The sequence below is a fragment of the Oncorhynchus tshawytscha genome, linkage group LG12 (assembly GCF_018296145.1).
Source record: "Oncorhynchus tshawytscha isolate Ot180627B linkage group LG12, Otsh_v2.0, whole genome shotgun sequence".
NCBI lineage: Eukaryota > Metazoa > Chordata > Actinopteri > Salmoniformes > Salmonidae > Oncorhynchus > Oncorhynchus tshawytscha.
This window is the reverse complement of record NC_056440.1, coordinates 41393729-41420835: the sequence shown is the minus strand read 5'-3', so window position 1 is coordinate 41420835 and position 27107 is coordinate 41393729. Positions and strand designations below refer to the sequence as shown.

The window sequence follows — 27107 nt, the reverse complement described above, 5'->3', positions numbered from 1 at the left end:
TCTATAAAGTCCAAAAGTCATGGGTGGAGTTAGAAAGTTGGCTGTGAGAAGTATTGCAATGTAAATGTACTTTATAATCCATCTGTCTACATATTTAAAGACATGGCATATGAGAGTGCAGTGAGATACCCGATGGGTTGGACGAAACTCTTCTCGCCAATCATATTGAAAAAACATATACGTACTTATAAACAATAAATCAACCAATCCTCCATCGTTAACACAATGGAAAGGTCAAATATTTATTATCTAAATGTTGAAAGTGCGTCGGCTATGGAGAGGAACAAAAGGGTGCAGTTTGAGGCCATGTGGTGGAGAATGATATGAGCGCTGGAGAATGATATGGGCGCTGGAGATGAGGGTGTGGGCCAGGGGTGATGTTGTGGATGTTTCTGTGCATCTGTATGTTGTCGTTTGCATGTGTATATTTCGTTTTTAAGCTCATAAGTAAAATTTACAACAACAAAAAAGAGAAAAATAAGAGATGAGGCGGTCATGCAAAAATCATGTTAAACACTAATATTTCAGCTTGTCATAACAAAGTGGTTGAATATTTACTGACTCAAGACATTTCAGCTTTTAATTTTTAATTAATTTAAAAAAAGAATAATAATGTCTAAAAACATAAATCCACTTTGACATTATGGGATATTGTGTGTAGACTAGTGACACAAAATCTCAATTTAATCCATTTCAATTTCAGGCTGTAACACAACAGAATGTGCAAAAGGTCAAGGGGTGTGATACTTTCTAAGGGCACTTTATTTGCATTCGAAAATGACATTTGTTACTATGGAGGTTTTGAAGTCCCTACTAACAGGGAACACACACTCGCAGAGCCTATAGGACACGTCACAGCAGTAGAGACAGAGACATGGGGGGGTTCCACTCTGCTGAACCACACACACACACACACACACGTCAGAAATCACTGGGCCATGGGAGACTCTCTGTCCAGCCTGACATTATGGGAGATCCATGGAAGTATAATAAGTGAAGGATATCTAGTGAAAGTACAACCTAGTTGCCAAAAAGTCTCTCACAGACACACATACACACACACACATGAAGCGACTATTGACTACAAAAAACAATATTGTTACTTATCTGATAACACAAATGCAGATATGTTATATTCTTTCTAACATGCAATACATCACAAAGTGTAGGGCGGTTGGTAAAGAAATATGTGAGCTACAGTATATAACACACATACTCAACCAGCTTTACTACATGCTAAATGACCAAGCTAACCGAGACAAAGATTCATCAACTCCTCTCTTCCATTGCCTTTATGCTTCATCAACATTATAGCCTTGCCTTCCCTTTCAGCTGTGCAGGACAACACATTTCCTGGTCATCAGGAATGCACCAGGGACACATTCTACTGTATGTACTGCTTTAGTAAGTGTACTCTGGTTTAAAAGTCAATAGGAAGCAGGAGGTTGATGAGCCCTCAGACTATGGCTGATTATGTCCGATTGCACTTTATTCCATGTAGTGCACTACTTTTGACCAGGGCCCATAGGGCTCTATAGTAGCGCACTATATAGGCAATATATTGAATATAGGCAATACGCTGCCATTTCAGACACAGCCTGTGTTCCTTTTAGACAGGCACTCTGCCTGGCCGTCAGAAACTACAACCGTAGTTGCTTTCCCACCTGCCATAATAGTGGTAATTGTGGGCAGTTGGTCTGTGGGTGGCTTGGTGGTAGTCGCCAACGCAGGTGTGGTTGTTGGCGGAGTCTGGACTGTTGTGGGTGCTGAGAGGGCACCACACCAAGAAGGTAGAGAAAAACAGTAAAATGATATCAGATGCACTAACATGGGAAAATGCTGATCGTGGATATACCATGAAATCATCCTTTGGCCATCTCCCAAAACAATATGGTTACTTCACCACAGCTGTAGCAGTACAGTATCTCCTATAGGTCTGCAAAGAATCCCTATGAGAGACTCTGGTGTATACACTCACAATCCCTCTCACATCATGTCCCTGGATTAGCCCTCATCCACACACTTTAAAGCCCCTCCCCCCTTTTAAGTTATCGACCAGCAGTAAGGGATATACAACTGTGGAAAAATGTGATTTGTGAGTGGGATCGTTGTGATTAGAATGAAGGGACCCGCCACAACATCAGAGGGGAGGGACACATTATATAAGATAGTGTGCTATAAGTAAGACAAAAGAAGGATAGCATATGAACAGAGAATAAAAAAATAATAATAAGCAACAACAAGCTCTACCCCGTTTGATTACGACTTTACTTACTGCCAAGAGTCCCAGCAGCATCACCTGAGAGAGAGAGAGAGAGAGAGAGAGAGAGAGAGAGAGAGAGGTACTTGAGGTTTACTTTACATTTATCTTTGAGAATTACAGTGTTTTTATGAATACGTCTGGGGGAAAAAGAGAGAGCTGGAGGTTTTTGATGCCGTTGGAAGCAGCAGGCCCCCCATTCCCTCGGTAGTTTGCGAGTATAGCATAGGGTGCTTCTGCATATGTATATGTGTACATCTGTACGATTCCTCAAACTTGCTGACATCTCTCCTTTGAAATGTGACAGCTTCAGCTGCTCCCCTCTGTGGCTATGTAGAGCAGATGACCCAAATTCCTCTTCAACCATTACTTAATCCATCTAGTATGTGCCTGGTATAGTATGGTTGATACAGTATGGTATGGATGGTATCATGTTGGAAGTCTATACAGTAGCTATTAGGGATGAATATTTCCCCGAAAATCTACCAAGTTTCAATACCGGGAATAATTCATATCTATCCCTTGAAATACCCCCCCCAAACAAATAAAAAAATCAGAAGTGCCAATTTAAAGCGCCCGCACCACCTTGTCGGCTTGGCTCTGCCACTATGTAAAGATTTCAGAGCAAATTACACCGATATTTCCAAATGATAGTTACTCTATCTTAGATTCCCAGTGCATTTTCATGCACAACAGGAGTCGGGATTTTGGTTTTCAGTGGGATTGGGACTGGATAGGAAAATAGCCTCGGCACTAGGACAGGAGAAGATAGAATTTTCCCTCGTGCCTCTCTGCATTGTTAACAAACGTAATGTCAGTGGCAGAGATGCCTATGTAGGGAATTGTGCATAGGCCCATCACATGTGACTATCAGAATATTCACAATAATAATAATAATAATAATAATAATAATGAAGGCACACATTCTTTTATAGACTAAACCTACTGTATGGGTTTCATGTCGGGTTTATTAACTGCATTCGGGTCGCGTGTGCAGTCCGGCAGTGTCAATTGTGCGTGCGCTTTGAATTTATGGCGACTTCGTGTGAAGTAAATAAGCTAGGCTAAAGGCTTCCATGTGACAACCTGTTTGGATAATGTGCTATAAATGTTTTTGCTAATCTGATCCTGCGCATGTTGTGCATTAGTGCCGGTATTGGGGGAAGATGTCATTTCCCGGGTCTTGTCGTTTAATTTTTTCAGGTAATGTGAAGAGTGTTCACGGGACAGTCCCGGGATCCCGGTTACCCATGTTAATCCCTAGTAGCTATATTGTAGGTTACGTACAGGTATTGGGGGATCCGTTGGGGGTGGGTAGGTACGATCCAGGTTTCCATGACTTGGCTTTGAAGCCCCTCTCACAGCGAGTGCAGTCTTGGCCCGTCGTATTGTGTTCACAGTCACACTGCAGGCTTCCCTCCCGAAAGGTGCACTGGCCAGCATGGAGGTTACACTTACACCTATGGCAAGTTAAGTGGGGGAGAGAGGTATAATCAATGTCAGTCCACAACATGTCACTGTTATGCCTCGCTTGAATTTTAACAACTGCTATGCTAATCATGCATGATCATGTATACCTTGTGGGAATTGACATTGCTGTTGACAAGCCAATCAATGCTTATGCCCCCTATGTACAGTAGAAATGAGCAGGTAGTTATCGATCAAAATATTGCTTGATAAATTGCTTACCTGGATAATTAGGGGTCTTAAATACAGTAGTAAGGTGAAAGAGTAAGATTTAAATTACATTGTTAAAGCGGAGTATGAGCACAAGCGATAAAACGTTGAAGATCGTGAGTCACAATCTGCAGGACATATTTGCATGTTTTAGAATGGCAAGAGACAAAATCTTTCAGGGAAACAGAATCAAATAAATAGATAAGAAAATGTACACTCCCAGATCAACCAACACTTCCCAATCTTGAGAAATTACCTTGCCATGTACATCTAAATTATTTTTTCAAGGGGGTAGGATTGAGGTGGCGAGAGAGGTGGCAGGCAGGTTAGTATGGAAATGGTGACATTTGAATAACAATCTCCCTAATCAAATGAGGGAGTGACTTCCAATACCCTGTGTTCCACTCTGGTGAGCCACCCACCCTCCATTTGCATGAAATATTCATAGAATGGACCTCCACATCTCCAAAAGGATGTCTCCTCTCCTCCTCTCCTCTCAATTATGAGGGAAAATTCAATTGAATCAAAGGGGAATTATCCAAATAGTGACACTCTGATACCATAACGATGTACAGTAGGCTATCACTTTCTCAGGTGTGTTTTAACCAGTGGATATCTCATCACACCGACTTCAATATTGACTTTAAAAGGTTAGGTATATGCTCATCCGGGTAAAGATAGATACAAAAGGGGATAAAATGAGGATGTGGCTCTCTCTCATTTCCTACCCAACACACTGAGGAGGATAATTGACAGACAGAGCCCGGTTTCATTCCAATCCCATTGACTTTAATTAAGTCTGTTTTCAAAAGCCCCCTTGGAAACAGTTGGAGTTTCTTCCACCCTCTCAAGACCTTTAAGCCATAATTAAAAACTTGGCGACAATCACGGGGCTTTTTCATCCCAGTGCTCCTGGAGACAGAACTCCCATCAAGCACCTCTTCATGACAAATTAATCAGTGGCCCACTTCGTCTCAGGGCCCTTGCTGGGAAAACCCACGGCTCTCCAGCTTATCACTGGATCCTCCACTTTAGCCCAACTATTAATCAATTACAGTACTCTTTGGGCAGTTAGCAATCATCTTCCACCAAACCTCTTTGCACAAAGATAATTTTATTCACTCCTTAAAAGGTCCACTGCAGTCAAAAACTTGATTTTCTTTGTGACCCTTTTAATTGAGAACAATCACAGGAAGGTACTTCATCAAATCAAGTTTTGGCACACGCACCAAATACAACAGGTGAAGACTTTACTGTGAAATGCTTACTTATGAGCCCTTTCCCAGAGTTAAAAAGTCAGAAAGAATTGCTCAATAAAAAAAAGGAAATAGTCATGCAATAAAATAACAAGACAATACACAAGGAGTACCCGGGTTAATGTGCAGGGGTACGGTGGTTGAGGTAATACAGTGAAGACCCCTTCACTTTTTTCACATTTTGTTACATTACAGCCTTATTCTATAAAATAAATATATTTTAAAAAAAAGGTTCCTCAATCTCCAGACGGTACCACATAATGACAAAGCAAACATGTTTTTAGACATTTTTTAAAATGTATTAAAAATTTAAAAACTGAAATTTACATAAGTATTCAGACCCTTGACTCAGTACTTTGTTGAAGCACCTTTGGCAGCGATTAATGCCTCAAGTCTTCTTGGGTATGACGCTACAAGCTTGGCACACCTGTATTTGGGGAGTTTCTCCCATTGTTCTCTGCAGATCCTCTCAAGCTCTGTCAGGATGGATGTTGCTGTAAAAGCTATTTTCAGGTCTCTCCAGAGATGTTCGATCGGGTTCATGTCCGGGCTCTGGCTGGGCCACTCAAGGAAATTCAGAGACTTTGCTGTGTGCTTAGGGTTGTTGTCCTGTTGAAAGGTGAACCTTCTCCCCAGACTGAGGTCCTGAGCGCTCTGGAGTAGCTTTTTATCAAGGATCTCGCTGTATTTTGCTCCTTTAATCTTTTCCCTGATCCTGACTATTCTCCCAGTCCCTGCCGCCAAAAAACATCCCCACAGCATGATGCTGCCACCACCATGCTTCACCATAGGGATGGTATTGGCCAGGTGATGAGCGGTGCCTGGTTTCCTCCAGACATGACGCTTGGCATTTTGGTTTTATCAGACCACAGAATCTTGTTTCTCATGGTCCTTTAGGTGCTTTTGGCATACTCCAAGCGGGCTGTCATGTGCCTTTTACTGAGGAGTGGCTTCCATCTGGCCACTCTACCATAAAGGCCTGAATGGTGGAGTGCTGCAGAGATGGTTGTCCAGCTCTAGGAAGAGTCTTGGTGGTTACAAACTCCTTCCATTTAAGAATTATGGAGGACATTTAGTTCTTGGGGACCTTCAATGCTGCACATTTTTTTTGATACCCTTCCCCAAATCTGTGCCTTGACACAATCCGGTCTTGGAGCTCTACGGACAATTCCTTCGACCTCATGGCTTGGTTTTTGCTCTGACATACACTGTCAACTGTGGGATCTTATGAAGACAGGTGAGTGCCTTTCCAAATGATGTCCAATCAATTGAATTTACCACAGGAAGACTTCAATCAAGTTGTAGAAACATCTCAAGGATAATCAATGGGAACAGGTTGCACCTGAGCTCAATTTGGAGTCTCATAGCAAAGGGTCTGAATACTTATGTAAATAAAGCATCTGTTTTTTATTGTTAATACATTTGCAAACATTTCTAAAAAGGTTTTTTGTTTGTTTTGTCATTATGGGTTATTGTGTGTACATTGATGAGAAAAAAATCTATTTTTTCTATTTTAGAATAAGGCTGTTATGTAACAAAATGTGAAAAAGGTGAAGGGGTCTGAATACATTCCGAATGCACATTATGTACAGGGGTAAAAAGTGACTAGGCAATCAGGATAGATAATAAACAGAGTAGCAGCAGCGTATGTGAAGGGTGTGAAAGAGTGTGAAAGTGTGTCTGCGTGAGTGTGTGTGAGCATATGCAGTGTGTGTGCGTGTGTGTGTGTTAGAGTGACAGTGTAGTATGTGTGAGTGTGTGGGTAGAGTCCAGTGAGTGTGCATAGAGCCAGTGCAGGATAGTGTTTTCATTTTTAAATTTTTAATTGTAATTAACCATTTGTCCAGGTAACCATTCCATTAACTGTTCAGCAGTTTTATGGCTTGGGAGTAGAAGCTGTTCAGGAGTCTTTTGGCCCCAGACATGGCGCTTCAGTGCTGCTTACCGTGCGGTAGCAGAGAGAGCAGTCTATGACTTGGGTAAGTGGAGTCTTAGACCATTTTTAGGGCCTTCCTCTGATACAGCCTGGAATAGAGGTCCTGGATGGCAGGGAGCTCGGCCCCAGTGATGTACTGGGCGGTACGTACTACCCTCTGTAGTGCCTTACAGTCGGATGCCAAGAAGTTGCCATACCAAGCGGTGATGCAGCCAGTCAAGATGCTCTCAATGGTGCAACTATAGAACTTTTTTGAGAATTTGAGGGCCCATGCCAAATCTTTTCAGCCTCCTGAGGGGGAAGAGGCATTGCCCTCTTCATGACTGTGTTGGTGTGTTTGGACCATGATAGGTCCTTAGTGATGTGGACACTGAGGAACTTGAAGCTCTCAACCCGCTCAACTACAGCCCTGTTTCGTTGAATGGGGGTGTGCTCAGCCCTCCGTTTCCTGTTGTCCACGATCAGCTCCTTTGTCTTGCTGACGTTGAGGGAGAGGTTGTTTTCCTGGCACCACACTGCCAGGTGTCTGATCTCCTTCCTATAGGCTGTCTCATCGTTGTTGGTGATCCGGCCTACCACCGTCGTGTTGTCTGCAAACTTAATAATGTTGTTGGAGCCGCATGCGGCCACAAAGTCGTGGGTGTACAGGGAGTACAGGAGGGGACTCAGCACGCACCTCGTGTTGCGGGTTAGCGTGGTTAATGTGTTGTTGCCTATCCTCACCACCTGGGGTGGCCCGTCAGGAAGTCCAGGATCCAGTTGCAGAGGGAGGTGTTTAGTCCCAGGATCCTTAGCTTAGTGATGAGCTTTGAGGGTACTGTGGTGTTGAACCAGCCTTTCAAAGCACTTCATGGCTACAGATGTGAGTGATACGGGGCGATAGTCATTTAGACAGGTTACCTTGGCGTTCTAGGGCACAGGGACTATGGTGGTCTACTTGAAACATGTAGGTTTTACAGACTGGGTCGGGGAGAGGTTAAACATGTCAGTGAAGACACTTGCCAGCTGGTCAGTGCATGCTCTGAGTACACGTCCTGGTAATCCATCTGGCCCTGCGGCTTTGTGAATGTTAACCTGTTTAAAAGGTCTTACTCACATCGGCTACGGAGAGCTTGATTACAGTCATCCGGAACAGCTGGTGCTTCACTGGGCAGCTCGTGGCTGGGTTTCTCTTTGTAATCTGTGATAGTTTGCAGGCCTTACCTCATTCGACGAGCATCAGAGCCAGTATAGTAGGATTCGGTCTTAGACATGTATTGACACTTTGCCTGTTTGATGGTTCGTCGGAGGGCGTAGCGCAATTTCTTAAATAAACGTCCGGATTAGTGTCCCATTTCTTGAAATTGGCAGCTCTAGCCTTAGCTCAGTGCAGATGTTGCCTGTAATCCATGACTTCTGGTTGGGATATGTACGTACGGTCACAGTTCGGACAATGTCGTTGATGCACTTATTAATGAAGCTGGTGACTAATGTGCTTAACTCCTCAATGCCATCAGATTAATCACCGAACATATTCCAATCTGTGCTAGCATTGTTAAGCAGAAATTATTTGATAATGAGATTTTTTTAAATGGCTGCATTGAACCTTTAACATGCTCATAGAACTTCCTTGCCAACTATTTCAGAAAGACAGCTCGAAACATTTCATGTTGAAGCCACCACAGATGTCTGAACCGAATACAGGAGTCCTTCCCGAGCTATTTCCGGCGTTCACAGGAACATTTTCCATCCTCCTCCACCATTTATGCTTACAAATAATGCATGAACGTCGAACATGTTAAATGTACAGGGTATTTGCATCCACTGGCAGGTCCCCCATTTCTGTAAGAAAGCCACTGTTGCATATTTAATGACACAGACCCGACCCAAGCCCTATCCCTGACTGTAGCGCTTCCAGGAGAAAGGGCACTCTAAACAAAAGAAATCGGATGCAAAAGAGACCTGTCTTGTCTGATGGCAGAATAAATGCCTACTGGCATATTCTAAATGTGCTTAGTTATGGGATGTGAAACACTATGCAATGCGCACACACACTAGTAGGCAGATTGGTATGCATCACAGTGAATATTCTAAATTATTGATGCCTCACAAAAAGTGCAAAGTGGACAGTAAAGCCCCTTGATTAAAAAAAGGTAGCGAGCCAAGGAATCATCTGTTATACTGTAAAGGACAGTATGGACAAGGTGGCTCTATCTTTGACTAAAAACACTGTTTTTCTCTTTTCCTTTAAGGCCTTCAAAGCCTATAAGTCACTGAAGCATGGGGGTGGCTGCGGAAAAGAGAATATACTGTATATTAATGGCTCTGTTCACACTGCGCTCTACATTCAGGAAGTATCCTGCCTCCACGCAGTGGGTGTCACAGACACACACAATGTCAGACACACACACACACACACATGCACCCCCCCACACACACACTCATAGACCATCTATCCATAGTGAGTCATTCATTACTGAGACCATGTTAGATTTTCAAGAGCAAAATCAGTGTGCGGAAATTGCACTGTTGTCAAAAAAATGCCCTCCTTCCTTCCCAGAACCAGGGCAGCTATATCCGGTTGCTGCAGGGCAAACCCCCCTCTCTGTCTGGGCTCATGAGCTCATGTTACAGGCCAGCCAAGCCCTGCTATTGGGCCAGCATCAAACCCCCATCCGGCCATCTGGAGTGGAGGAAGGAACAGTACCATACATTCTACATATGGCTTGGACACACTACGATTACCACGCACAGGACAGGTTGACTGGAGGAGACGTTACGTATTAAGTCAGTTGCAATTGCAAACACAGGAAGACTTGAACAATACTGTTTTTTAATCCGCCGAATATAATGACATAATCACGGCCTATAAATAGCTGGATGTTTATTAGCGTTGGCGAGCCAGAGCCACCAGCCCCCCTTTCAAGACGATATAAACAAAAAAAAGCTTGCATCTGCTGGAGATGAGAAATGTAGCATTTAGGTGAGTAAATAACAGCAAGCGCTAAACAAATGTGGATAGACAGATAAAAGGCTGGTGTAGAGTGGCATGCTCTGCTCACTTACAGCTGGGAGCTGCAGTTAATGGAAGCTTTATTTATTTCCTCAACTTCTCTCGTGAGAATCCCCCACTATTTATTTTCATTTGCCGGGCGCTCACTGCCAGTGACTCATGATGACTAGCTTAGTCCCAAATAAGAATGGATGGAGAGGAGACGGGGACAAATGGTGCCCTGCGAGGTACCCTCCTGCACAGAGGGGGCCACATCTGTCATCATTACAGCTGTTAAGACTCACTTCTTCTTTGGAGAGAAAGGATTTTTTTTTTCAACCAAGAAAACAATGACTGTTTCTGACCTACTACTCAGCTGGGACAATTAGGCTCATAACCACCATGATGCAGTTATAGAGTGGGCTTCACCTGACTATTGGGATTATCAATGAATCAGAGAGGGTCAACAAAAAATAACATGACTTCATTCTGTAGGCCTGTATTGGTAGTCTAGGAGCAACATTGTATGGCTCCTGATATTGGTTTGCAGGTGTACAGGTTGTCTCCATAGGCTTTGAAGAGCCAAACATGTGTAATTGGCTTCAAACATCCTTTTCTGTTTGGTCCTGATCCGTGACTGGGACCGGATGAGTTCTGACCTCCGCTAATGATAAAGCTACTCAGGGTTCACACAACAGCTCTCCAATGGAGGTACCATTTCACCTCACTAACAGCCCCTTCCCTTTCCCTATATCTACTATACATTCCTATAGGGGTTCTGAGGTACTGCAGCTCCAGAATGCTGCTAGCCCCTTGACAGCAGATGCAGTCACACAGAGTTCATTGCTTCACATGCTTCTTGCCATTTCTCTCGTTTCTCTTTCACTGTGCTCTGAGGAACTTATGATATGAGGAGAAAATAAAACCCTGCTGTTTCCCTCCAATACCCGCGAGAGCACTGGATCCCCAACCAACTCAGAGACAGCTACAGGAGACCTCTTTTCAACATTTTACACCTTTGACCCCTCCTGGAGGATTGTGCAGTTTAAGGGTTGGTGAGCACCAGAACGGCCCGTGGAGCACTACCCCATGAGGGGAGCAGCAGCCCTTCACGCGGCTGGCTCTTTAACTACCAATTTCAAATGACCTTGAAAGCTTTGGCATGGACAGCTCCTGTAAATTATTTACACAGGATGCTTGAAAAAAAAAAAAAAAAAAAAAAAAAACACCTTCCCTGCACTCCCAACGAACAAGGGTGGAAGTCAAATGCGAAGCGCAGCTCCTTTTCCCGAAGGGATATGCAGATAGGCAGAGATAGACACATTAGTGTAAGTGAGAAGTGTAGACAAAGTGGAGCTGTAGAAAGGGAGTTGGCTTTCAAATTTCTCTGAGCACATCAAAATAGTTAAAGGACACTGGGAAAATAAAAGGCTCCTTTTGCATAATTCATTTGTGGGCTCCGTGGGTTGAGGCTCTGTGGGGGGTTCTGCCAATTATGACCAGAATGTTGTAAAAACACCTGCAGCGCAACTGTCCACAGCAGGGACCGTTAGGGACTGAATCCATTTCACTACTCCCGTAAAAACACAATGTGGAATCTGTACTATTTCTATCTACAGTAAATGAAGAGTAATGTGACAAAGGAATTATTATCATTTTGATTTGACACACAGTCTCTGAACCCCCTCCGGCATTTTACATTTAGGTCATTTAGAAAACACTCTCATCCAGAGCGACATACAGGCGCAATTAGGGTTAAGTACCTTGCTTAAGCAAACTGTTTTTTTTCACCTAGTCGGCTCAGAGATTCGAACCAGCAACCTTTCAGTTACGAGCTCAACACTCTTGACCACTAGGCTACCTGCCGCCTATGTGACACAAGAACACGCAGAACATCTGTGTGCCCGAGTCAGACACATCAAATCAAACCACCTTTGATTGGTCACATACACATATTCAGCAGATGTTATTGAGGGCAGAAATGCTTGGGTTCCTAGCTCCAACAGTGCTAGTGATGGCTATTTAACAGTCTGATGGCCTTGAGATAGAAGCTGATGGCCTTACCGGACCACAACCTTACCGGGTCCAGTATGAGGCCTATCACTGCTTTGAGCTATACAGTACTTCCTGGCATTAAGGGTGATAGTAATGATAATGAACCATATGCTCTTGTTCATTAAAGGATGGATGGACAGGTTGGCTGACCACAGTTCTCCTACTGTGATGGAGCTGCACCAAAAATTAGTCTGCCTCATCATTGAAATGGACAAATTAAAATTTGATGAGGGACATTGTGCTGCTGAAATATTCTGTTTGCCTGGCAAGGACACCCCATTTTTGTTTGGGACCCTGAAGGCATGGGATCCATGCAGGCTGACACAATATTTACGCCTAAGGTGCTGTTAGCATATAAGGAGGATCCCACACTCAGCAGCCTTTCAAATATCCCATCCCCGCAAACGTTGCTGCATAAAACCCAGATATCCCAGCTCTTTCCTCAGAGACAAATTGCCCGCCCAGTAACCTTTAAAGATACTGGCATCATTGGGGAAACAAACCGCTCTTCATTTCAAATGATGTTTTACTCCCTCAATTTGGCCCTTGTAAATGTATGTATAAATATTTCCCCCTACAAATAAAAACTGTGCTTATCCTGATGTCCTCCCTTAGCGTTGCCTCTTACTTGAGCTACCTGGAGGATAGAGAGTTTGACGTAAACTATAACGATAAAAGACCTAAAATTAGCACTAACCTGCTGAGTGACAATGCAAAGCTAGTCAAATGATCACAATTTTTCTAATAAATTGACACACTAGAAGCTTACAGTTTAAAAGGGCTGTTTCATCTCATTGGGTAATGAGGATCCTACAGAAATAGACAACACTGCAGAGCAGGGGGACTGGGGAGAGGGAGGGAAGGAGTGAGGGAGGGAGGGAGGTTGAGAGCGAGGGTGGGAAGGAAGGAGGAAGGGAGGGTGCTGTTCTCTACTCATACAGAGCTTACTTCCTGAGATGACAGCAATAGTTACTCATATTCCAGCCCCCTGAAATGTTAATTTCATTAGCCGCATTAGGGTTGTCCTGTAAGTGTTGGAGTACCAGACCGCGAGCAGCGGTTTTCTATTTTCATAATTCATCTGCAACCCAAAGCAAAGTTGAGACCAACAGCGCAGAAAGCATGGACGGGTTAACTCTGTTATCCTCCTAAGCCTGGACAGAGCATCATCAGTCATACAATAGGCTACTCCCCTACAGGGGAACACAGCGAGAAAAGAACTGGTGGAAAAACTAGGCTTTAGAGAGAGAGAAAAAAAATTGATGCATTTGTGAACATACAGTATCTACTATGCTGATATACTGTACTATACATTCAGTGGGACCAGACAGTCAAACCTTAAAATTATTTCAGATTAAATAAAAAAACATGCACATAATGCATTTCACATAATTACATTGTCTAGAATGGTCCATTTCTGAAGACAAATTGTTGAGAATACTAAGGAAAAGATCAATGAGAAGAGCATGTGCCTTGATAAAGAAAATAATATTGACCAAGACCAGCAACAAAGTTCACAGGCAATATCATGTGCTGAGTCAACGTAATTCCACAAACTGTTACTACACACCGTGCAACTGTGTTGGGATATGTGTGTGTGTGTGTGTGTGTGTGCAGTGCACAGGTGTCATCATGCCAGCCAGGTTTTGGCTCTATCGACAGTATCCCTCACACAAACATACTGTATGTGTACCAACTAAGTAATGCCTTGCAGTTTCCTCAAGACCCTCTTTTCAAAAGGCACTTTCAACATACAGGTACAGTTTGGCAGGGGATCCCACTTGGCACAAACTGGTTGAATCAACATTGTTTCAAAGTGTTTTGTCAACGTATTGTGACGTGGAATCTACGTGGACAATACTGTACATTGGATTTGAAAAAATGTTATCATGTAAACTGTTGTTTTGAGGGCGAAATTTCAACCACAGGATTATGTCATCATGGTAACCAATTTTCAACATAGATAAACCTTGTATATAATAGGTCCATTTTTTTCCCTTTGAAACAACGTTATATCCGCTATCAAAACAATAGGCTGGGTAGCACCTACTACTGGAGAATTGGCCTATCAACAGCTACCCTTTGGTCTCCCATCCAGATTTTTAACCAAGCCCAGCCTTGCTTAGTTTTCATATTTGTCACTGACTACTACCAATATGCTATCATGAGAATGATTGAGAAATTATTATTAACAAAAAATATGCACTGCTGCTATCGAACTCATTCCGAAGGGTACGTTTAAGAGAGTAAATTAAAATGTGACCATACTTTATAGGTCATATATCATCAATATTTAGTCCTATAAAGCATTTGCAAAGTCATCAACAGCTATTGTTTTAATTCAACCCAAGATTCAACTAAAATAGACAATACACATAGGCCTCAGGGATACAAGCTTTGGTTGATTTCAAATGTCATCTTCAAGTTAATCATTAATATGTTGGATTCAAGTCTCCATCTCAACAAAAGATCTGTTAAAGAATAGGACTAAATCAAATGAAACTTTATTTCAAGTGCATTTAAGGGTTGATTCGATCTAGTCCTATCCGATCTATTATTTAAACTTAGATTCTGACCACAAGCCAGAGACCACTATGATGACACATCAAATGCGTTTGATGGATCGTGGGAAAAGAGCAGGAAAAGGTTTTTTGTAGGCTACAGTGCAAGCTACATCTTCCAATGGTGCGACTGCTGTCGGCATCAAAGATTATATGACCAATTTGAATAAACGCTTGGAGCAGGTTCGGAGATAAGGATGACAGCAGTGGTGTAGCCTACTGGCGATATGTATATCACTTATGCCTATTATCGATATCTACACAGCAATTATGTGAATCATGGAATACACGTTTGAGGGAGTTCCTCCTTTGTAAACTCCTCTGTGGTATTGTGCTCCACACATAATGTAAAAAACTATTTTAATTTAAGAAGACCACAAGTAGGGATTTTCATTGGCAAGTATTCATGGATGCCAAGGGAAGCCAGGCTTCCCCCCCAAAAAAAATCCCCAAGGAAAAAAGAGAAACATATAAAATAATGTATCTTTTGTCTCTCGGTTTTTCATAATTTCCATCAATTCTAAAGAGACTGAATGTATCTCACCGGAGAAAGCATCTGAGCGAGCAAAACAACGCCCCTCGTCTCTGTATGTGTAGGCCATCGATCTGATGACGTCTGGTCAAAAAGAGTATGACATTGTTGCCGCCCATAGTATTGAATGCAAGGGAAGGAAGCCAGCGAGCATTTGGCCTCCCTTGATAAAAAAGTATAAAATAATAGCCAATCAGCATTGAGCTAAATTGAGTGAGCTCAACTGTGAATTGTCCTGGCGCACTAAAAAAAAAGGCAAGCATTTGGATTCTCTCCAATCACATCACATACATCATTGACAGAAACAACTTTAATCGTTGCATCTCGTTGCGTTGTTGTCCTGTGGCTAGCTAGCCAAAATTGTCCCCATCTCCATCGATGGCTTTGGACTTGTGGTTTTACTACATTTTCCATACTGGCCAATAATTATAACGGTCATTCTGATCCAACCATAAATTCATACAATGTGCCCCAGTATGTTCAGTATGTAGCTAGATGTAATTTTAACTAGCTAACATTGCCAATAAAAGTGAAGTTAGGCTAGCTAGCAAGCAAGCGTTTTAGCCAGTGAAGGACACCAACAACAAAAAAACATGTACTTGAAAAATGTCAGATATTTTACCTCTAGGGGATTGGTGTCCCTAAACCGGGACAGTAGTTGCTCAATATGCAATCATGTGACTAGAACGATGTTGTAAGCAACAGCCAATTCTGGGACATAGACATGTTTAATATGGACAGAAAGCTTAAATTATTGTTAATCTAACTGCAGTGTCCAACTTACAGTAGCTATTACAATAAAAAAAATACCATGCTATTGTTTGAGGACAGTGCACAACAACAAAACACTTATCACGACAACTGGCTTGATACATTCACCTCTGAAGGTAAATAATGTACTTACATTACTACTACTACATTACTACACCATAATTTGCAAATAAATTCATAAAAAATCCTACAATGTGATTTTCTGGATTTTTTCCCCCTCATTTTGTCTGTCATCGTTGAAGTGTACCTATGATGAAAATTACAGGCCTTTCTCAACTTTTTAAGTGGGAGAACTTGCACAATTGGTGGCTGACTAAATACTTTTTTGCCCCACTGTATATGAGTATGAGTCTCGCTACACTTTGAGATACGTTTCTAATTTTGTCAGAAAGTTGTTGTTTTTTATTTAATGTTAAAGCGTACTGTTTGTTTGCTAGAAAATGCTAGCTTTCTGGCTCGCTAATGTTACATGTATGATCTGTGTAGAAATATTATTCTAATCAGAAATCCATTTGCATTGCTAGTTATAGCCTAATGTTAGCTAGCTAACATTGAACATAGTTTGTTAGCTTTAGCTACCTGCAGATTCATACTACAGCTATGACAATGTTTGTATTGGTAGTAGTATGAGTTGGGATTGTTCCAGTTCATTGTTTAACTAGCTAGCTACATGTCTAAACAAAAAGATTCCACTTCGGCTGGACAATAGTGACCCATCCACTAAGCTAGATGTGGCTGGGAGGTGGTTATAGCATTTCCTTCACATGACCCATCGATGTGTCGCGTAAGCGTCATCTAATAATGCAACCACTTCACCGTACCATTTACACCTTATGTATCCTGTGCATGTGACAAATAAACCTAGATTTGATTTGATATAGCATATGTTTACCACATGGCCTCACATGTGAATGCTTAAAAAGATGGGAGTAGACAAAGCGCTCTACAGTAGGTGTACCAAAACATTCAAGGCCCATTTTCTCAAAAGTGGGGTTTGCACATTTATCATCTTTCAAAGCAGAATTACTTTCCCATTGTTCTTCAACTGCAGTGTATGATATACCGTTTTCTAGCGCTGAGTCTCTACTTTTATCCAATGATAAAAACACAATTTCAAATGTTGCTACATAATACAGAATCGAGGCGGTCGGTCACATATTAATACAAATATATATTATTATTTGTTGAAAATATTTTTCACAAAAGTAGTGCACTAGTCCTTTACTACTATTAGAGGACCAATATAGATATACGTAGTGTGGGCAAACACATTTTTCAGCATCTCCCCATGGTAGTTATAATTAAAGAACAGTATCTTGCAGGATTCAATAGTTGGAATTGTAAGAGTTATTGCCCTGTCTCTTTCTCTGTGATTATCATTCTAATGGAATACAGAAAGAACAAAACCCTGTCTTCAAACACTTACATCAAAAGGTTATGGGCAAAGACACAAAACATCCACATCAAATTATTATTATTTTTGGATCAAATAACATGGAAAACAACCACTTTTTGTGCAGTATTAATTTACCATCCTTCAACCCACTTAATGTGGTTTGTAAGGATGGTAAATTAATACTGCACAAAAAGTAGCACATTAGTGTATTGTCATCAAGGTTTGTACCTGTAGACTTTGCATCACCATGAAGGAAAACCACGCACAATACAGTAATTGAGTACATTGAGACATCAAGTGGTTTGTGATGATCTGGTCTGATATTATGGCTCAGTTGGGTGAGCATGGCTCTTGCAATGCTAGGGTTGTGGGTTCGATTCCCACGGAAAACATATATCAAGCAAGCATTTTATATTCCACAAGTATTATTAGATGAGCTGTTCTGTACAGATAATTATCAGACAGAAGTTACAAATGCTGGTAAATACAAAAAAAACATAAAAGCCTTTACTGGTCTTGTATTAGCGGACTGATATAGACGTCTTCTGTGTGGACAATATTCTTTTCCCTGCATCCCCCTTCCACCCTCAAAAATCGCAGCATCCCCACCCCCAAACTACCGCAGCTATGTACATAACCCATAATGCAACATCCATTTATGGCCAGTTATCTAAACTCTAACATTGATTTATCCTGGAATAGATGTCGTTCAATTGGTAACATACATTGTCTTCTTCTAATGCCTCTTAAGGGGAAAGTAATCTAAAAGTAAGATTAGATTACTTTACTGAGTTTGGGTAATCCAAATGTGTTACTTATTGCAATTTTGGACAGGTAACTAGTAACGGTAATGGTTCACATTTAGAAAGTAACCTTCCCAATCCTGAACTCATCCACTCATTAACTACCGAAGTACTTTGAGAAAGACCAGAAAAGGGCAGGCATCCATTTCCTCCAGACAAAGCGGCACTGATCATGTTGCCTTGCCCTCGCCATAGCCAAGGCCCATAGCTGGATATTTGACGGACAGCTCTGATGGTGATGGTTTAAGGGCTTAGAAGCAAACTCACAAGACTCTCATGAGTTGTTTAAGTGGCCCTTTTTCCTCATACTACTGTTCTACAGCACATGACTCCACTCTAGAAGCACAGGCTGTTCCAAAACTAGGCCAAAGACTGCATCATACACAAGCAATTGGAGACCAAAGCAAAATAATTACAGAAAAACTGTATAGACACATACAGTAGCGGCAGTGCACTAACTTCATCCCTAATCTTACTTTACCCAAGACAATAGAGTCGTGCGGAAGATTATACTGAAATTGCATCATCTTAAATCTAATTTGCTCTTCTTTGCTTTACAGAGATCTATTCAGAGTGTGCCGTGAGTTGAGTAAGTTCCGGATACACGTGTCCTTTTTACACACTCAAAATATACAAGGGTAATCCCGAGTGGTGCAGCGGTCTAAGGCACTGCATCTCAGTGCTAGAGGCATCACTACAGACCCTGGTTCGATTCCAGGCTGTATCGCAACCGGCTGTAATTGGGAGTTCCATAGGGTGGTGCACAATTGGCCCACCATTGTCCGGGTTAGGGTTTGGCTGGGGTAGGCTGTCATTGTAAATAAGAATTTGTTCTTAAACTGACTTGCCTAGTTAAATAGAATAGAATGATAGTGTCAGAGACCAGCCCCATGTCATAATGACAGTGAAAGGATACATCCCATAATACTTTTCGCATCTGTGATTGGACAGGCCCCTGAGGCTGAGAGGGTCACTGCTGCAATTGTCAGGTGTGACAGACTGTCGTCTGGGGGCGCTCTCTGGGATTCTCTGATCCACCCAGTCTCCTTAACAACTCAAATCCCTCCACAGTCACAGCACAGTGCAGCCACACCAGTAATGGAGTGAAGCCACTCAGAGTCCCATACTGTCCACGGGCCTTAGAGGACAACTGTCTGGACACAATGGCGACTGGACTGTGTGTGGATCTGAATGTTAGGCTGGACAACTCTCTTCCAAGACTGGCGAACACATTTCACAAAGTCATGTCTGTGTTTTGTATAGTACTGCATTATTAATTAACAGGCATTGTGGGCTGGGGTGGTGCAAGTGTAAAGGTGGGTGGTTCTATGTCGGAGGATCGGGAGGAAAATATTGCGCTTTTTCTACCCGTCCTATTTGTCTCCACCACTAATCCATTTACTCTGTAAGAGCTTATCTTTCTGTATTGACTTTATTTTATTCACTTTGGACTTAAATTTTTTTTTTTTTACATGGATCTGTTTTCCAATGAGAGAGGTGGTGGCAGGAAACAGATAGGAATGAGGTTAAAGGGAGAGAGGCCAAAATGCCACTGTCAGGCTCTGCCCACAGGATCCTTGTTGTGGAAAAATAAATCAATCCTGTTAGCACGCAGAAGTATTCCTCCACACTTGTATAAATCAGGTTGACCATGTGTCTCCATAGTCCCAGCCAAAGGAAATCACCTGTTCCACTAAGTTAGACTGTGAGATTGTGTGGAAGGATTTTCCCAGTGGTTTCTGAAGAATTTGAACAGCCAAAAGTTTGCCCCTGGAACCCTAACTTGAGACAGGTGAGTGAAACTTAAACTTTAGCGGAAAATGGTTCAATGTGATAAACAGTTGTTCATGTCAAGGTCCCTTTCCCCCATTGTGATGGGTGCTGAGACAGGACCACAGGCAAATGAATACAGCATTAGTGGGGCCTCTGTCTCTCTGACACTGTGGTCTCTCCTGACAGCTTGACATGTCTCCTATCATTGTGTAGTAGAGGAAGGTGGGCGAGGAGGTCAGAGGGATAATGGCTATGCCAATATATTATACCCAACAACTGGAGCCATCCGTCACATCTGACACGGCTCCATCCCCAAAACAAGAGAATGGGCACCAGGGTCACTCTCACCCTAATCCACCTATCAGGGACAGAACCCTATTTTCACCCCTTATTTAATTGTTTCCTGATTGTAACAATATTATTCATTTCGACATGTGTTTGTACAATACAAACCGAGGGTTTTCAAATACCTTCTGGACACAGACAGGCTTCACGCCATTATTACTTGTAATGTTTCTACTTCTACTCAACTTAATCCAACCCAGCTGGTGATTATTTAGATGCTGCCGCATCAGGCTTGAGCGCCTGTGGTGTGCTTGTTTTTGGAGCTGACAGATTCATTTCAGCCGGTGGGAAAATAAAGATCCCATGTACGTTAAGAGTGACCAGAGCGAAGGTCTGAGGATGGTTTCCTTATTTTTTGTTTTTTTGTTGTTGTTCTATCCTTTTAAAAAACGGCGCAAGGACAGAATGGGACAAACGGATACATCTGGTTTGCTCTCGTCCGGGTGTTTCTCAAAGAAGTTTGCGCAAGCGAAGGGACATGCAAGCTGCGGTCCTTTCTCCTTGGGGCCACTTCAAACTGCTACTTAAAACGGACGACATCAGAGAATCTTTGCAATAGCCAAAGGAACCTGATGAGGATGTTTGTTGCTCTGACTAATGATACATCTTTCGCATTGTATGATTCTGAATTTTCTATATTCCTTCTGTAAGGGGCTATAAATAGAGTGCTATCCGGTGGAAATATCAATTACCACGGCAGCCTTTGTGAACAAGCATAATCTAAATGTCCAAAGCATTATCAGAAGAGTTCAGAACAAAATCCCTGAAACAAGGCTCAAATCAGATTTCATCAAAATAGGAAATTATAAAACAATTTAGCCTGCCTTTCACAAGTAGCATTGCATCTTACTCAATTAGGGGGCCTTGGCTTTTGTTGCTCTACCCGATTAGGTTTAATCACCGGTTGATTATCTGCGCTCCTCATGTCAAGGGGAAATGAGCCGTGGAGAGGGGGAGGAGGAGGGGGAGAGAAAAAGGGGACGAGGAGGGGAGGTGGAGGAGGAATGGGAGGAGGAGCAGGGGAGGTGGTGGAGGAGGCAACGGCGGCAGTTCTGTCCCTGTGCTGATGGGCCTGATGTCATTACAGAGCCCTAGGCCATTTCTCTCAGTGTTTGCAGTCCATTTATTGAGACACACACACACACACACACACACACACACACATACACACACACACACACAGCCATCAGGGAGGCCATCCCATCCCAATCATTCAAACACTGCAAGCGCTTCCCAATACTAAGGGATGGATAAAATATCCAACAACAATTTTCCGGTAGGTATTAGCTTAACATTTCTCCTCTATTCCCTGATCATTATAAACCAGTGAACATCAGTCATGGGCTCTTTACCTTATCTCCATGTGTCCATTTGACCACTCAACTCCTCCAAACCCCATCCCCAACTCCCTTTAAAAACAATTTGCTATTTGACATACAGGAATAACTATTGATTGACGGCTCGTATTACCGGAGGTTTGGGCAATGCAATGTTGCCAGGAGAGACTAATTCATTAATTTATCAATATTTATATTCGCAAAGGTTACTGAATTAAGCACTGAGATTGGATTGCTATAGAATTGACTGTCAGCAGGAAGAGAGTAACCGTTTCTTTAACAGAATCAAACCAGTTTTTGTTTCAGACAACTTCCTCCACAGCTCCTTATCAGAAGCTAAAATGTTGGGCACTATTTTCTCACTAATATAGAGCAAAGGAGGCTGGTGGGAGGAGCTATAGGAGGACGAACTCATTGTGATGACTGGAATGGAATGAATGGGTCATGTGTTTGATACTGTTCCATTAATTCCATTCCAGCCATCACAATGAGCCTGTCCTCCTATAGCTCGTCCCACCAGCCTCCTCTGGTGTACAGCGTAAGATACTGTACAGTATACCATTAGGACTGTGCATTTTCTCAATTGATCACAAAATAGACTGTGACTCAAATATCTTTGCAAGAGATATTGTCCAATAAGGCAAAGAGAGGTAGGTGTGTCTATTTACCTGGCTGGTACCTCTATGTTGGAGATGGCGTAGAAGTATTTGAGGAGGTTGTCTTTCTGGACGTAGGTTCCCCCCAGGGCCGGCCTCAGCAGCCTCAGTCTCAGGTTGGTGAAAGTGAAGAAGTCCCTCAGGCCCTTCATACTCTCCATGCGTGTGTACAGACTGTCCATGTTGAGCAGCTTGGGCCCCGTGAAGATAGTGAAGCGTGCCATCACCTCGAAGCGCAGCACCTTCTCGTTCTTGGAGCCCACCCAGCGAGAGTACTGCTCTGTGCAGATGACCCGCGTCACATTGGTGGCCGACAGATCCTGCACCCGCTTAGCGGGCATGCCGAAGGCTTCCATGCAGTCGTCGGCGTAGAACTGGTAGGGCTGCCAGGTGCGCCCTTTGTCTAGGGACTTGTCCAGCACCATCATGGTGGGGCGGCCATACTCGAAGGTGACCTGAATGTCGTCGGTCAACTCCAGGCTCTTGTTCCAGGCCAGGGAGATGTTGGCCAGCAGGGGCTCCGGGTAGCGGCTCCATGTCACCGTTTGCCAATAGGTGATGAGGCCGCTGCGCTCACGATCCTGCATCAGCTGGGGAGGGTGAGCCAGGTCCGGGTTGGAGGCGTCACACTCGTCACTACACAGGTAGGGGTTCTCCTGAAAGAGGGAGATGGGGGGAAAGAAAACTGGTCAATGTTGGAAAACAATGTTCATCTCCCTTCCCCATTAGAAAATAGAAAACATTTACTAGCTCATCACTTGTTAACATTCTAAATCCACACTGAGCGAGTTCTTTGTTAGTATTCAGCATAGAATATATGACTCAGAAGAATGACTCCCTAAAAGGCTCCCAGATACTCAAAGTAGGCTACACAAATGTTTTTCATAGTATTTATTGATTCTTTGCATGTCTTTGCTAATGAGAAATAAGTCAGATAAAATTTTAAAAAGTTACATTCTCATTATCTTATATAGGCTACTAGCCCCACCAAAAAAAATACACCCAAGCAACATGAAACAACCAGGAAACAGATTTTCCAAAACAATCTGGTCAACCTCAGGTCCCCCTGAGACCATGTCTGTGTGCTTGTCCCAACATGCTCACCATATGTCCCCATGAAACAGTTTGTGAGCTCTGTTTGGTGAATAGCCATCTGGGAATTCCTACATACAGGGTGATAATTGCACATAATCTGGTTACAATGACACTCATTTAATGCACATTGTAAATTACAGTGTTGCATTGAATCAAATTTCATCATCACTCCAAAAAAGATCAGCGAGACTACTGGAATGCGTTGTATACCTAAAAGTCTGACATTATATAGCTTCAACAGTGTCATAGATGTTTCACTTTACCCTGAAGCTGTAACACTGCTCTACTGACACACATGGATTACACACAGAATGGATTAACATGAGGGGGGTTGCCTACCAAGTGGTCATCCCTGACCTCTAAATCTCAGTGTCACATTGGTCGGCCTGAGTGCAAACTGTCACACGTCTTGTCATCAACAGTCATCCTCACTCACACGGTTTCCAGGCCTGGGTTCAGATACAGTATTTGAGAACATTTCAAATAGTATCTGTGTTTGATTGAGCTTGCCTGTTGCAATTTAACCAATCAAAAATGTTTAAAAAATGGCACTCCAGGCAAGCTATTGGCAGTAGAATGGCCTTACTAAGTAGCTCAGTGACTTTCAACGTGGCACCTTAATAGGATGCCACCTTTCCAACAAGTCAGTTAGTCAAAATTCTCCCCTGCTAGAGCTGCCCCGGTCAAATATAAGTGCTGTCATTGTGAAGTGGAAACGTCTAGGAGCAACAACGGCTCAGCTGTGAGGTGGTAGGCCACACAAGCGCACAGAACGGGACCGCCGAGTGCTGAAGCGCGTAGCGAGTAAAAATCATATTTTCTGCAGTTGCAAAACTCACTACTGAGTTCCAAAGTGCCTCTGGAAGCAAGGTTAACACAATAATTGTTCGTTGCGAGCTTCATGAAATGGGTTTCCATGGCTGAGCAGCCAAGCGTAAAGTTCGCCGCCATTGGACTCTGGGTATGGCAGATGCCAGGAGAACGCTACCTGCCTCAATGCATAGTGCCACTGTAAAGTTTGGTGGATGAGGAATAATGGTCTGGGGCTGTTTTTCATGGTTCAGGCTAGGCCCCTTAGTTTCAGTGGAGGGAAATCTTAACACTGCAGCATTACAATGACATTCTAGACGATTGTGTGCTTTCAAGTTTGTGGCAACAGTCAGGGGAAGACCCTTTCTTGTTTCAGCATAGCAATGCCCCCATGCACAAAGCAAGGTCCATACAGAAATGGTTTGTCGAGATCATTGTGGAAGAACTTGACTGGCCTGCACAGAGCCCTGACCTCAAACACCATCAAACACCTTTGGGATGAATTGGAACGCCAACTGCGAGCCAGGCCTAATTATGACTGAGTGGAAGCAAGTCCCAGCAGCAATGTTCTAACATCTAGTGGAAAGCCTTCCCAGAAGAGTGGAGGCTGTTATAGCAGCAAAGGGGTGACCAACTCTATATTAATGCCCATGATTTTGGAATGAGATGTTCAACGAACAACTTTTGGTAATGTACTGTACATTCTTTCCCCTTTATGTCAATGGTGTTATGAGAGCCACACACAACAGGTGCCCAAGCCAGAGCCTCAGCTTCTTCTACCTTTAGCCCACAATCCTTGCCTCCTTCTGCAGAGCACACAAATCCAGTTCAACTGCTACACCAGGTGGCTTTCACCACTAAACCGCTCCAGCAATTATCCACACTGGATTCCTGTCACAGTTAAAGAGCAACCCAGTGCTAAGTAGACTGTTTGCCCACCTCTCAGTGACAGCCTCAGGGAATTCAGAATGGATCTCTCTCTCTCTCTCTCTCTCACACACACACACACTGGAGGAGAACCACGAACTTTGATCCCCTTTCACTGACCAATAGGTTTCTTGTGTGTTTGAGATAATCCAACATTCTATCCTCAATGACAAGAGAGGGTTTTTCCTCTCTGCTAGAGTGGAAGCCCTCCACTGATCTCCCCTTTAAGCTGTGGTTTGATGTCATTAGGAAGGCAGCTCCATCGATGAGGTTCAGACACCCTGACTGTGAGTGGCTGGGGATCACTGACCTCTCTCCTGAAGATGACCTGGCCAGTTTATTCACTGAGTCCAGTTGACATTGTTAAGTCCAATCAGAAGGACATCTGTGGACCTGCACTGACCGAAATAGATGGGAAGGATGAGGAAGAGACAGAAAGTGTGTGTTGCGGAAATGGAGAGGAGAGGTCATGTAAGAGGAGACGACTCGAGACGAGAGGACCAGGATGATAAAACTAGAAAGGCAGTTGAGCCCAGAAATTTGGACGGTACCTCAGTCCACAAACATGCCCAACTGCATTGGTGTAGATGGGGAGCATTGAGCCATGTACTGTATGGGAAGCTAGTGTTTAGAGCTGCTATTCCCTCAGCTGGTGAGATGCGTTTCCTCGCTTGACTTAATTCATGTGAAGGAAGCTCCTGATACAACATCTGGAAAACAGCAGCCTAATTATACCAGAGACAAAACAGGCCGCACAAGACCCTCACCTGTCCCAGCATGGGCCACTGCCTACTGTTTTAAATCTGCGCGCGCACACACACACACACACACAATTTCACACTGTATTATGTTCATAGCACCATTAAAAAAAAGTTGTTCATCTGTGGTCATCAGCATAAATTAGAATGTAATCAATCAAAAACCTTTCTTGAAAAATATTGTATCTCCCTGAAAGGATGACAGAGGATTACCATACGCACAACTTAATTTGAAGAATCATCCAGGACCTGCAGTGGCATGAAAACAGGCGAATGGAGATGATTGCATGTGGGCATAGCGAAACGGGATGAAATCGCTACTCTTTTTGGGAGCATAGGACAAGGGGCTGAAGCTGCCAGGACTCATGTAAAATGAATGACACAGGACAGAACTGACCAAAGCGGCATGTTAGTGACAATACATTAACTCTCCACCGGTAGGATAAATATGGTGACATATCCTCACATGATCTAATCTGAACATGTGTTTTAACCTACTGCAAATAGTGTACCAAATTGAAGTCCTTACTATAGTGCACTCCACTGCTGTGCTGCAACCTGCACTGCTATTTTTAGTTCCGGCTGTTTGGGCATTTTAAAATAAGCAAATGCAATGTGGGGCAGGATTATATCTAATATGTTGCGACCATTACTGTTGTAAAGAGTACTTGTAATTAATCATTTGAGGTCACAGGATGGAGAGTGGCAGTGATGCCTCACTTCAGTTATGGACAAGGTCTGGCTCCTCTCTTCGTCTTTCAATGTGTGTAATTACATCAGTAGTGGGTCGAGATTTGTCGTTTTGCTTAGCTCCCTCCCTCCTTCCCTCCTCTGCTCATTAAGCAATGCTACACACAGAGTGCACCTCCCTCCCAGCACCAGCTAACATCATGCATGGCGGGGGGGCACTGACTAAAAATGCAACGGCATCTCCTGTGGGCCTAGTGGCTGAAATGTGCTCTAAATCATTCATGAGCCAGAAAGCTTTCCAACGAAAGCCAGCATACTCATTCTGGGGATGGCTTATTCTAATCAATGATGTTGCTTTCCGAAAGGAAAGCATGAAAAACGTTGTCAATTGAGTGCACTCAATTGACAAGTCCAAAGCATGTAATTGATGTAAAATGGGCTATAGAACACTATCATATTGCACTGTAAGAGTCATGGCAAGTCTAAATATGTGACTGT

At 43.0% G+C, this 27107-nt stretch overlaps 1 protein-coding gene across 4 annotated transcripts in view; it reads right to left on the bottom strand.

Annotated features, from left to right (window-relative positions):
• The window catches only part of LOC112263308 (netrin-G2), a 54564-nt gene that overhangs the window by 21419 nt on the left and 6038 nt on the right, over nt 1–27107 (bottom strand). For 2 of the 4 annotated variants that reach the window (XR_002955476.2, XM_024439421.2), the window contains exons 3-6: nt 22342–22985; nt 3548–3720; nt 2276–2299; nt 1665–1766 (exon numbers count right to left, since the gene is read on the bottom strand). Coding sequence is in view for 3 of the 4 variants with exons in the window: in XM_024439421.2 (XP_024295189.2) it covers nt 1665–1766; nt 2276–2299; nt 3548–3720; nt 22342–22985 (943 nt within the window). In the remaining variant the exon portion in view is untranslated. The remainder of the gene's footprint in view (nt 1–1664; nt 1767–2275; nt 2300–3547; nt 3721–22341; nt 22986–27107) is intronic. The other 2 variants (XM_024439422.2, XM_024439423.2) reach the window with 1 other exon arrangement.